The 13,397-nt window shown below is 36.0% G+C and overlaps 1 protein-coding gene across 1 annotated transcript in view; it reads right to left on the bottom strand.

Moving 5' to 3' along the window:
* The window catches only part of EPHA3 (EPH receptor A3), a 409,122-nt gene continuing 397,849 nt past the window's right edge, over window positions 2,125-13,397 (bottom strand). Inside the window, exons 16-17 of the mRNA XM_005674802.2 lie at window positions 11,063-11,218; window positions 2,125-4,858 (exon numbers count right to left, since the gene is read on the bottom strand). Coding sequence (XP_005674859.1) covers window positions 4,753-4,858; window positions 11,063-11,218 — 262 coding nt within the window. The 3' untranslated portion in view covers window positions 2,125-4,752. The remainder of the gene's footprint in view (window positions 4,859-11,062; window positions 11,219-13,397) is intronic.

Here is a 13,397-nt window from a genome sequence, read left to right as displayed (position 1 = left end):
AAGGAATGCTCAAAATCCTTCAAGCTAGGCTTCAGTGGTATCTGAACCAAGAACTTCAAGATGTACAAGCTGGATTCAGAAAAGGCAGAGGAACCAGATATCAAATTACCAACATCTGTTGGACTGTAAAAAGCAAGAGAATTCCAGAAAGACATCTATTTCTGCTTCATTGACGACGCTAAAACCTTTGACTATGTAGATCACAACAAACTGTGGAAAATTCTTAAAGATATGGGAATACCAGATCACCTGACCTGCCTCCTGAGAACCCTGTATACAGGTCAAGATGCAGCAGTTAGAACCAGACATGGAACAAAGGACTGGTTCAAAACTGGGAAAGAAATACATCAAGATGGCATATTGTCACCCTGCTTATTTAACTTCTATGCAGAATTCATCATGTGAAATGCCAAGCTGGATGAAGCACAAGCTGGAATCAAGACTGCAGGGAGAATTATCAATAACCTCAGATATGCAGATGACACCACCCTTATGGCAGAAAGCGAAGAGGAATTAAAGAGCCTCATGATGAAAGTGAAAGAGGAGAGTGAAAAAGCTGGCTTAAAACTCAGGATTCAAAAAATGAAGATCATGGCATCCGGTCCCATCATTTCATGGCAAATAGATGGGGAAAAAATGGAAACGGTGACAGACTTTACTTTCTTGGACTCCAAAATCACTGTGGACAGTGACTGCAGCCATGAAATTAAAAGATGTTTGCTCCTTGGAAGAAAACGTATGACAAACCTAGAAAGCATATTTAAAATCAGAGGTATTACTTTGCCTACAAAGGTCTGAATAGTCAAAGCTATGGTTTTTCCAATAGTCATGTATAGATGTGAGAGTTGGACTGTAAAGAAAGCTGAGCATCAAAGAAATGATGCCTTTGAACTATGTTGCTGGAGAAGATTCCTGAGTCTCTTGAACAGCAACGAGATCAAACCAGTCAATCCTAAAGCAAATCAGTCCTGAATATTCATTGAAAGGACTGATGCTCAAGCTGAAGTTCCAATACTTTAGGTAAAGAGTGGATTCATTGGAAAAGACCCTGATGCTGGGAACAATTGAAAGCAGGAGAAAGGGACAAAAGAGGATGAGATTTTTGGATGGCATCGCTGACTCAATGGACATGAGTTTGGCAAGCTTTGGCAGATGGTGAAGGACATGGAAGCCTGGTGTCCTGTAGTCTATGTGGTCTCAAAGAGTCAGACACAACTGAGCATCTGAACATAACAAAATCTATTCCAGGATTGTTGCAAAATTCAATGAAGTGATTTGTAAATGGTGACAGGAAAATAAATACCCATCTCATAACAGTGCTTAAAATATATATCTTGAATTAAATATATTCTCTTTACCTCCTTCCTCTATCTCCTGCTTACACAGTATTCTTATTCCTCTCAACAAGATTGAATGCTAGTTCTTTTTCAAGGAAAACTCAAATCTGATCTATTTTGTGACTACCTCTACGGCAATCTTGATCACTTATCTTGCCTCATATTGTGAGTTATCAATGGTTTTCATATATAATCATTCTCTTTAAATAAGTTCCAAATGATTAGGAATCTACTTTGTTCAAAGTTTTAAGTGTTTCTTAGAATATTATTTGAAGTTTCAGTTTGTTAGTTGTTTCTAACTTTTGTTTTATCTGACCCATTCAGAATTCCTTTCTTCTTTTTTCATAAGTGATATTCTGACTTTCTTTTGGACATAAACTACTCTGACACCTCTAATCCATAAGGAACATCAATCCACAATCTCTAAGAGCAGGCTCAAGACTAGGAGCTGTTATGAATCTAAGTCATTCATTCTCCCATCCAAAGTGATTCAGACCGCGCTTCTAAGTCAAGAAAGGCTCCATGATTTCTACTGGAACAACAGAGGGAAAGCAATTATCTCACAGGAATTACAATGCAGAATTATATCAACTAGAGTAGTATTTTAAAAGATATACTGTCACGCCTCGGCAATGCCTATGGATAACATAACATACATCTCTTCCTCACTAATGGAGAAAAAAGAAACAGAAGCACATTCTTCTTGACTCGCATAAATTTCATTATTTTGCTGTTTAAATAAGCACGTTTTTATAATATTTAAAAAGGTTCAAAGACCACTTCCATATTCCAATCTGTAAAAAATATTTTTGTTATGTTTATTATAAAAATATAAATGTTTCCACTACAAATCATTTTACATTAGTAAGAGGCCATCTACATTGTACAACATAGACTAAATGAGTAATGATTTGAAAATGAAAATTTAAAGCACACACATATTGCCAATCATATCACATTTATACATGGCTTATTTGATACTTGGTACAGCTTAACATGGGCAAGTTACCAGAAATAAATATGCAAATCAAACTTAAGATACAATCAGATAATATGGTACATGATATTATGAAGCAATTGTGGTTTCGTGTTTACTGAAAGCCAATGCAGTTTCTGTACAAAGAGATGGCCATAAGCATTCTAGTACCTCTATTCCACAGTTAAGAATCGTACACTGTTATGTTTACATATGTACAGGGTAAGGATTGTGAAAAGTAAATTTATAAGAAATCAGATAGAAAAATAGTGAAAAATGAAGAGCAATATACTGCATATACACTTTCTACTTTCAAATGGAAACCACAGCCAAAATAAATGAAATAGATTAAACAATCCTCAGCTTCTCCTAATTCATGAAATGCACGGATTTTGTGGAGTGTGCACAGAAAAGTACCTAAGAAAGTAAATGCTAGTCTGGAAAAAAATGAGATTGAAGCCAGATTCAGATCTCAATCTAACATTCCACAAAACAAAATGTTTGCTTAAAAAATGGTTTTGAGCTGCTTCTAGCAGGCTTAAGTGAAATTTGTAATTAATTTCATAATCATATATATCTTTTTAAAAGGTTCATGCTCTTATACACCCAATACATAATTCTAGTAGGATGATTTGACTATTAAGAATATTGAAGACATTTGAGAAATAATTTTATATATGAAGGAATACAACATAAGCCTTATTACACTAAACTTACAACAGATTAGCACTTGTGGATTTTGATCTGTGATTGTAAGCTGTATAAGTGTTCCATATTGCATAAGAACATAAAGGTTGCAGCATTGTTTTATCCATTCTATTCTTCTAACATATGCATTTCATATTCCAATAACATGATCATATCAGCATTAGAAAGATTATAGATAGAGCTAAAATGTTGCTTCACAATCTATTATGGCTAGATCTCCACCATGTATATATTTCAAATATTACGGAGTATGTTCATATTTGACCTTTATGAAACAGCAAGTCCAAGTTCCTTGCAAGAAGAGATCTCTCCAGATTTTGAGTCCTGATGGACAACCAGCTATTTTGAAGATTATATGTTCAATAAGTGTCAAGAAGCTCAATGTTTCTAAGAAATATACCAAAACTATAATAGGTGCATTTCACTGGAGACTCAAAGATAATAATACTTGCTATTGATGATGACAATGTTTAATTAATTTAGCAAAAGCTCAGTGATGCAGATGAGTAGTTTAGTAATCCTTATTCCCTATAATCAGCTCAACAAATTTAAGCAAATGTATAAAGAGGCATTTCAAAACCAGTCAGCCAGTGATCTTTTTGATTCATGCATCAGCTTACAGGCTACATTGCCAATTAATACAGCAAGCTAAATAGTATCCCAATCCTTTCCAGTGTAGCATTCTCTATTCAGGAGCTCTAACATAGCTCTTTTACCAATGGAGGGAGTTTATGGTCTCCTAAGCACCAGAGCAAGGCAGGTATGCCACTGAAAATCCATTATACACAGGTCGGTGTATCACGCTAAATTAGGAGCACACAGTTTATAATAAATGGGGAGACAAAAATGGGTGGACTCATTCAGACTGTGAGAGATTTGGTTAGTGTATGAGCAAGGAAAGGGTTTTGTTTCTTTTTATATATAGATAGAGATACATATGCATGTATGATTCAAACAATCTGGAAAGAAACACATCATTTTCCGTGTCTAGTTTATCACGTTTTCTGCTGCTGACAATTTGAGAGAGCATTTGGCATTTGGCTGTCACAAATCCAAATGAAATCATCAAGGCATAAATAGAAAACAATAAAAGACAATCAAAAAGAAAATAAATATGTACTTTTCTTCAAAATTAAAACACATTTTTACATGATAATACTTAAGGAGGCTAACAATCAAAAATGTGTAGTACTTAAAACAACTACAAACTTCATTTCTATATGCTTTTTAACAGACAAAAGAGAATAAGACAATGAAAAGGTAGTAAATATGGCCGGATAGTTTGAGGTATGAATTCCTCTATTTTGCTAGTTTTCAAAGAAACAAAATACCTGTTACAGATCTCTTCTGTGTATAAAAATATCACAAGTCTGTTTTTTTGTGGCTATTGAGAAGCACAGCCACCATGCTCATTGCATTATTTCATTTCTTTTGCTTTTATGATAGTCAGTTTATGAACAATGGCTCTATGCTAGTTCTTTGTCATTTTGCATTGAAGAATTCTGATTTAATCCATCAACTAATATAAAAAAGCAATTACAAAACAAAATACTCCCACCCACCCATCCACTAAACAACAGGGGAAAATAAAGAGTTTTTAAATTCCATTTTAAGGCATTTTACTCGTATCTGAGTGTCTTATTGGGCTTGGAAAGTCCACCAGTATTTCCAGTGTTGTCATCAGTCTGCAGAGCGATGCCACACCTTTCACTTTCTTCCAGAAATAGCGCTTTACACTGGGACTGGACTATTCTTGGATTGTGTTTCTAGAACTTTAATACTACTGATGACCTTCTTCTGTGGCCCAACCACAGTGACACCGACCTTTTTCATGTCGCTGTTAAAAAAAAAAAAGAAAATTTCTGGTAAGAATCATGGCCTCCTGGACAGTATGTAAATAAGATATTTTCAATTACAAAAGCTTGTACAATTACAGATCCCAATGCTCTAGGTATAATTTTCTGATTTTTGCAACATATGTGTAGTATTATATATCCTGATTATTCCACCTTTATCCTTGTGGAAGAATACAGGTTGTAGGTTGAATATAGGAAGTGGGTTGAATAGTGTTCCCCTCAAAATTCCTGTCCATCTGGAACTTCAGGTCCTGCTTAGGGAGTGACTTGACTGATAGATTGTGTTTAAAGTGACACTGTATCAGTTTCTGCATTCCGTTCTTTAGCAACTAACAGATTGTACTTCTCCTGAGGCACCCTCTCTAGGTCCCAGAGCTGCCAGTGGAAAAATATAACTACCTATTGAAGAGGTCTTCAGTAAGCAGTTGGTCTACAGTCCTAGATATATATAGCATTTGAACCAGGGCAAAGAAGAATGAAACCATCTCAAACCCTCCAGACTAGATCAGATTTGTGTTAGCTGAATACTTCATTCAACTCTAGCACCAGAGGCGAAGAATCACCTACTTGAGCTCTACTCAAATTCATGACTCATGACATTGTGTGTACAATAAAATCCTTGTTGTTTTAGCCTTTTAGTTTGGGGAAGTTTGTTGTTCAGCCAGAGATCACTGGAATAATTTCTTTAAAGTATAAAGTTCTTTCAAATTACAAAAAATGGCAAGGATATTTCTCTATCAAAATCATTAGATTTAAAATAGTTAATACTTGGAAACCAGGAATTGAAATAAATATTATAAGAATACATGGAACTTCATTTGAGGGGAGGGGGAAAGCTTAGCTAAACATGTGCAAATAATTAATTAAACATTCTTGATTTAAGTAATTAGTTCATATAATCATCTCTTTCAGGTCTTGATCAAATATCCCTCTCTTATGAGATTTCCCTGATGCTCCTATTTCATATTGTAAAACCTCTCTGCACTCATATCTGGACTTCTATTTCTTTTCTTGTTTCATTTTCTTCCGAAGTATTTATCACCATCCAGCATATTGCCCCTTTTTTTTTTTTTTGGTTTATTTATTTTTTTATTCTCTATCTTGTCTCACAAGAAGGTGAATTCCATGTGAACAGGATTCTTGTGGGTTGTACTATGCTTATCAAACACACTCTAAACAATCACTCTCACTTAGCAGGGGCGCAATATGTACTTACTAAAGAATAAATCAGTTGTCCGAACTATATTTATCTGCGAAGCTGACAGACGATTAAGTGTAACTTGGAGTGCTAGGCAAATTGAAAATGGCAAGAAGAAAAAGCACACACACGCAAATGCACACAAAGGTTGGGCTCCTTTATATTGAGCATTAAAGAAAGAATGAAAAATTGGGAATTTAACTACATAGAATTGAACCAAAGGATTTGTTAAAAAGTGAGTTCCCAAGCAATAAAGCTATGCAAGAAGAAAATAGGCAACCACTTAAGAAGCAATTTACATATTATTTAAGCATCTGCTGCATAAAATTAATCAAAGCTCAGTTGCATTCCTGTTATCTAAGCTGGAAGTGAAATCACAATGCCCTACAGGTTACCCCTGAACCCTGCTGCCATTCAAGGGGCTAATAAATTCTCTATGGATAGCCTGTATTTTGCTTGAGGTCCTCTCTGGTCACAGTCTTTAGCCGCCTTGCTTCACCAGGAAGGCTAATGGGGAGCTATGCTGACATCTAGCTTGCTGCCCTTTGTGTAACTGTGGATAATGAAATCTTCATTTAAGAGTTGTCGTTGTTAGGTTGCTAAGTCATGTCCACTTCTTTTGGACCCCTTGGACTGAAGCATGCCAGGCTTCCCTGTCCCTTCCCATACCTAGGTTATCTATGTTGAACCCTGCTTTTGAGAATGCATGCTCCACAGGATTTTGATTCTTTTATAAAGATACCAGGGATCTATCTTTAAAATGAACAACAAACATGTCTCTACTCATCTTCGAACTATTACAAAGTCAGATTATGAATTTAAGAATCAGAAAACTGGACAGACACAAATATATGTTATAAATCAATAGATTCTCATCATTTTTATATTTCTTCTCTCGTCTTTCTTCCAATTCTCTCTCTCTTTATATATATATATATATATATATATATATATATATATATATACACACACATACATATTATGCCTTGCTAATTTTTTTCTATGTCTCCTCTTTTCTGCCTTCTTTATAAGCTTAGAAACAAAATGTAATCATGGGGAGATAGAAAAAATGCTCCAAGGTACTATACTAAATTTCCTGAGGTCATTGAGAAATTTCAGCATAATGAGGGAGTAATACAAGCTATGATGCTTAACCCTGACTTTTCCTCTAGAACTGAACCACTGATTCTCTGGCCATTGGGAAAAATCAGATATTGCAAGTTCACAGACCAATTTGGGACAAGTCTGAAGGACCAGCCCAGCTTTAGGACTCTTGTTTCAACAAATAGTTGGACTGAGTCTTCTTCTGCAGTCCAATGCTTCCTCATCGCTTCTTTGTGAATATGCCCCAAGGGTACATGAAGAAATCTGCATAAAACTGTTTCAGATTCAGCATCTGGGAACCCAGTATAAGCAAGTTGATATCTAGTCTTGTTTCTATTTAATGCAAAGGATTATACTGGAAAAGAGAATTACAGTAAACATCCCTGTAGGTTATGCCTTAGCTTGAGCTTTTATGTACCCTCTACTCTCCTCCCTCCACCAGAATGTTTTCTACCTACCATGCTGCCATGACTGAAATCTCTCTAAACATCCAGCTGCTATAGTCTCAGTAACACTCCCTGTATCCTTATCTCATTAGGACTACCCTATTGAGAAGAGCAATGGAAAAGTTCAAGACTAAAGAGCAGCTCAAGATTGAGACCAGAGGTTAATAAGCTATCTGATACTTCAAAGGTAAAAGGGTAGGTGATGACACTTTGAAAATGGCATCCAAGGGTGCAGGGTAATGACATGCAGCAATTAATCTGCCTCATACCCATTCCCCACACTTAATTCTCTTTCCAGTTTCTATAATCACTCTTGCCCTTTCTTATTCTCTCTTCCCTTCTCACATTAACCTTCCTGAATCCATCCTAGGCTATCAAATAATAGTTTTTAAAAAATATGTTGACTGAATAAGACCACACATTTAAAAAAATTTATTTGAAAATTAAGTGATGAGTAGCTGACATGTAAATGAAATCTCTAAACTAACTGGAATAAGCTAAAATTTTTCGCTTCAATATTTATTTGAGTATGAAACACTTGTCCTGTGATTGATAGTTTGGATAGAAAAAGAAAACAAATTTAATATCCTTTCTTAGGTAATAATCTGAAAGTCTTATTCTAAAAGAAATTTTAGAGTTATTTGGTCAAGGGAATCATTTTTGAATTGAGTCTGGACAACACCAAGAAAATAAGGATTGGAAGGAATCAAATTCAAGCAATACACCTAAGACTGTAAATGAAAGGATGAAATATAGAGTTAAATATTTTTATAGCACTGAAGATGAAAATGTTGCCTCACTATATTTCCTTAAATGATTAATGTATTAAATATTTTGAAATTCTTATATTTGTGATATAAACAAGGAAGGTGGCATATGAGATAGAGAATGCAGAGAACCAAGAAGTCAATAATACTTTTCAAGGAGTTTTAGGTCAACAGATAGATGTTAATTCTATGTTGACCCTAAATTGAGAAGAAAGGACAGAAGAAAGCACTTTGAAATACAGAGATCTGAAACCAACTGGCTCAGTGTGAAGGGGAAAATCTGAAAACGCCAAGTATCCTAGGAAAAATCAGCTTTCATCTTGCATATAGACTCACAACTTCTTTAAATAATCATAACCACTAAGTGGAAATATTCCAGCCAGCCCCAAAAGAGCTTACTATCCAATGCTGTACCAGAGACAAACATATTCCTAAGGTGAAAGTATAACAAAGTCTGCCACTTCACCTTTTTAAACAAATAGCATTCTGTCTACATTTGTAGATTAGAATATCTGACTATGTTTAAATTGTGAGCTCGCTGTTAATCATATTAACAAGGTTCTGCCTCATCCACTCCAGTATACTGTTTCATTATCTAAAAGCTCTGGATGTTGATACTTTATTGAGAATAAACATTTGTATAGCTTTGCCTTTGAAAATCTGGCAATGGTGCAGAAATTTTTAGCTTTGTGTTTGTTCTTTGCTATGCTTCTGTGCTCTAAAGCAGGTGTCTTGTATATCATAACCCAAACTATTTACATTACTAGAGTAAGAATTTCTAAAAATATTTAAATATATTAACATATCCTGGGGCTGTGTCTGATCAAAATAACTATCACAGAAACCCAAAGCACATTGTCAATTGGGTCAGAAGTCTATTTGATAACTACTTCAAACAGGAATGCTAGCACGTATTAAGTAGACAAGTGTGAGTTTATATTCTAAGAATAAATTCACCTCTTCAGTATAATATACCCTTTCTGTAGATCCTTTTGTGATGCCTGTGTTTCTGATAAGGATGCTATACTATTAATAGTTAACTCCATTACCTATTTGTTAGGTGCTTGTATCTCTATTAATTACACTACACACTCCCTTTTGCATCTAATCTATAGCTTTCCAAGTGACTTTATTTAAATGATTGACAAGATGACAAAGTCCTTAGATGCCCGACAACATTTGAATATTCAAATATTGGATATGACTTACAGAAAGTTGAGGGCACTAAAGGGTCTATTTAATGTAATAAAGATCAAAAGGTAGAAGAGTTTGACCCAAAGATGGATACAGTTTCCAAAGAGACTTTACAAGCTACAAAATTGTGGACAATTTTGATGTATCCGTTCCACACAAAAGCTCTTTCTTTGGAGCAGTCCTTTATATTACCCTCAGGAAAGAATGCCTAGAGCTATGTTCACGCTATCTCACTCCACCTCCTTTGAAATGAAATGTTTGCTCATGGCAAACATGTCTTTGGAGAAGCCAGTCTATAAGCAGGACTGAGGCCTTCAGAATGTCTCTCCTGGGGACTTAGAATAAAGAGAGTTGGACCCTGGTCAGCTAAATGACATACCAAGGTTGTGCGATCTAGGACTGAGAGAGTCATTTTCAGCTATGTGCATGGAGATACAAAAAAAGTCACTGTATAGAACAAGAAAAAAAAGATGCAGCCTCATTAGAAAGTGAAGTCAACTGTCTCATTCACAGAGTGATGAAGAATATGGTTTTCAGTTTTCACTTCCTATTTCCAGTTAGTAAACTTGGTGAATGAGGATGACTTTTATGGATTATTCACTGGGTTAATTTAATTCCTTATAAACCCCTTCTCCTTAAGGCCATGGGTTTCTCATAGCAAAGAAATCCTATTACCAAAGGATCGCTATTGTACCACAGGATCCCTAAGATACACGTTTGTGTGTGTGCTCAGTCTTGTCTGACTCTTGGGGGCCCCATGGACTATAGCCCACCAGGCTCCTCTGCCCTTGGAATTTTCCAGGCAAGAATACCAGAATGGGTTGTCATTTCCTACTGGCTTTTAAGACATGAAATTATAAAAGAAAACTAATTAATATTTATCAATTGTGCATTTTCCTCTTTCCAAACTGATCATAAGCCTTCTTAAGGAAAATTATGTCTTAAACTTGCTTATAACTTTATTTTCTAGCATGAGATCACTTAAGAATAGGTGATAGTATAATATAAGTTGTTTTTTAGTATCTTTGAGAACTACTTTTAGACTTTGGCATGTTTCCCTGTATATCAGATCATGCACCTAGTTCTCAAATTTCCATTTCCACAAAGGTTAGGCTTTGTTAAAAATAACAGCAAATCACAAAGGCAGGGATATACAAGTCATCATGCTATATCTGCATACGTTCTAAATTAGAGGCTTGGGTCTGTTGGGGTGGGGTATGGGTGTATATCTGGTGGTTTATCTGAAGGTCACAGTTCATTGAAGATAGCTTTTGTGGGAACCAAGTGTGAGGGAGGAAGACACATCAACACATCGATCTAGAAGGCATCCTTGAGAAAGAGACCTAGGATCCAGCTCAGTGGGTTCAGGAGAAAGTTAAGTACCTTAGAGATTCATTTAATCTTTAAATATATTAATTCAAGACATATATGTCCACTAGAAAGTTCAGAATTATTCAGTCAAAAACTTATTCTTACTCTGCAGAAATCTTGGCTATGGTGTCACAAGAACTGTACTCTACGCCTGTGAAGATTTCCTTGCACTGTGCTGTTCGGACACCGTTAAGCCAGTCACCTGTTGTGCGGAAGGTAGTAATGTCGATGTTACTTTGGTCCAGGAGAAGGTTTGAGGGCCTGCAAGAAAATAAAATACCAAAGAGAAAAAGATCAGGAGTCAGCAGAGTTGCTGTGTGTCAAAATTCAACACCAACATCAGCAGGAACTTCCAGACTTCATGTGGCGCTCCTGTTTATTTGTAAAATTTATCTGCCATGAAGCCTTCATCTGCTCAAGCTGGCAGCTTGCAAGAACACTGTCCAATCATCTTGTCTCAGTGCTCCCTTCTCTACTCATGACTGCTTTTTAAATTACTGAAACTTTGCCAGTGAAGAGCATAAATATATCCATACATACTTCTATAATTTAATTTGTTTAACCATTAGCAAAGATGGTGGTAATTTCGGTTGCAGTTATAGCTGACATGACATTCTGAACACTCTGTTGTCTGCTTTGGTGGATGGATTTGTTTCCAATATTAAATCCTACCTACTGAATGTTCATCTGCAGACATTGTACAGCTTGCTGTCTAAGGGAAAATTTGAACAATGTAGACTATAATTACAGCAGGATGTAAAGTTTGCACAAATTTAATGTCAAAATATCATGAAAAATAAAAAATTAAAAAGAAATAGAAAACAGTAGATGAGTAACAATAAGTGAAAGTCTAACAACTAGGACAACAACAAATATATTTTACAATATGAATATATATATACATATATATATATATACATACACACATACAAAGATAGATGATAGATAGACATTGTGACTATGATTTTTATTGCACAGCATAGTCAGCATTAACAGAATTTTTTCAGTTCAATTACTCAGTCATGTCTGACTCTTTGTGACCCCATGGATTTGCAGCATGCCAGGCCTCCCTGTCCATCACCAACTATCGGAGCTTATTCAAACTCATGTCATCGAGTCGGTCTGCCATCCAAACATCTCATCCTCTGTCATCACCGTCTCCTCCCACCTTCAATCTTTCCCAGCACCAGGGTCTTTTCCAATTAGTTCTTCGCATCAGGTGGCCAAAGTTTTAGAGTTTCAGCTTCAGCATCAGTCCTTCCAATGAATATTCAGGACTGATTTCCTCTAAGATTGACTGGCTGGATCTCCTTGCAGTCCAAGGGACTCTTAAGAGTCTTCTCCAACACCATAGTTCAAAAGCATTGGTTCTTTGGTGCTCAGCTTTCTTTATAGTTCAACTTTCACCACCATACATGACTATGGAAAAACCATAGATTTGACTAGGTGGACCTTTCTTGGTAAAGTAGCATCTCTGCTTTTTAATATGCTGTCTAGTTGGTCATAGCTTTTCTTCCAAGGAGCAAGTGTCTTTTAATTCCATGGCTGCAGTCACCATCTGCAATGATTTTGGAGCCCAAGAAAATAAAACCTGTCACTGTTTCTATTGTTTTCCCATCTGACATGAAGTCATGGGACTGGATACCATGATCTTAGTTTTCTGGATGTTCAGTTTTAAGTCAGCTTCTTCACTCTCCTTTTTCACTTTCATCAAGAGACTCTTTAGTTCTTCACTTTCTGCCATAAGGGTGGTGTCATCTGCATATTTGAGGTTATCAATAGCCTCAATATTTCTCCCGGCAATCTTGATTCAAGTTTGTGCTTCATCCAGGCTGGCATTTCATGTGATGTTTTCTGCATATAAGTTAAATAAGCAAGGTCACAATATACTACCTTGATGTACTCCTTTCCCAATTTGGAACCATGTTTTCCTGATTTGGTTCCATGTCCAGTTCTAACTGTTGCTTCTTGACCTGTATATAGGTTTCTCAAGAGGCAAGTCATGGGGTCTGGTATTCCCATCTCTTGAAGAGTTTTCCAGTTTGTTGTGATCAGCACAGTCAAAGGCTTTGGCATAGTCAATAAGGCAGAAGTAGATGTTTTTCTGGAACTCTCTTGCTTTTTTGGTGATCCAGCAAATGTTGGCAATTTGATCTCTGGTTCCTCTGCCTTTTCTAAAACCAGTTTGAACATCTAGAAATTCAGTTCACATACTGTTGAAGCCTGGCTTGGAGAATTTTGAGCATTACTTTACTAGCATGTGAGGTAAGTACAATTGTACAGTAGTTTGAACATTCTTTGGCATTGCCTTTTTTCAGAATTGGAATGAAACCTGACCTTTTCCAATCCTGTGGCTACTGCTGAGTTTTCCAAATTTGCTGGTATATGGAGTGCAGCACTTTTACAGCATCATCTTTGAGAATTTGAAGTAGCTCAGCTG

This window comes from Capra hircus, chromosome 1 (assembly GCF_001704415.2).
Source record: "Capra hircus breed San Clemente chromosome 1, ASM170441v1, whole genome shotgun sequence".
Lineage (NCBI taxonomy): Eukaryota > Metazoa > Chordata > Mammalia > Artiodactyla > Bovidae > Capra > Capra hircus.
This window is presented reverse-complemented; position numbering and strand designations above follow the sequence as displayed.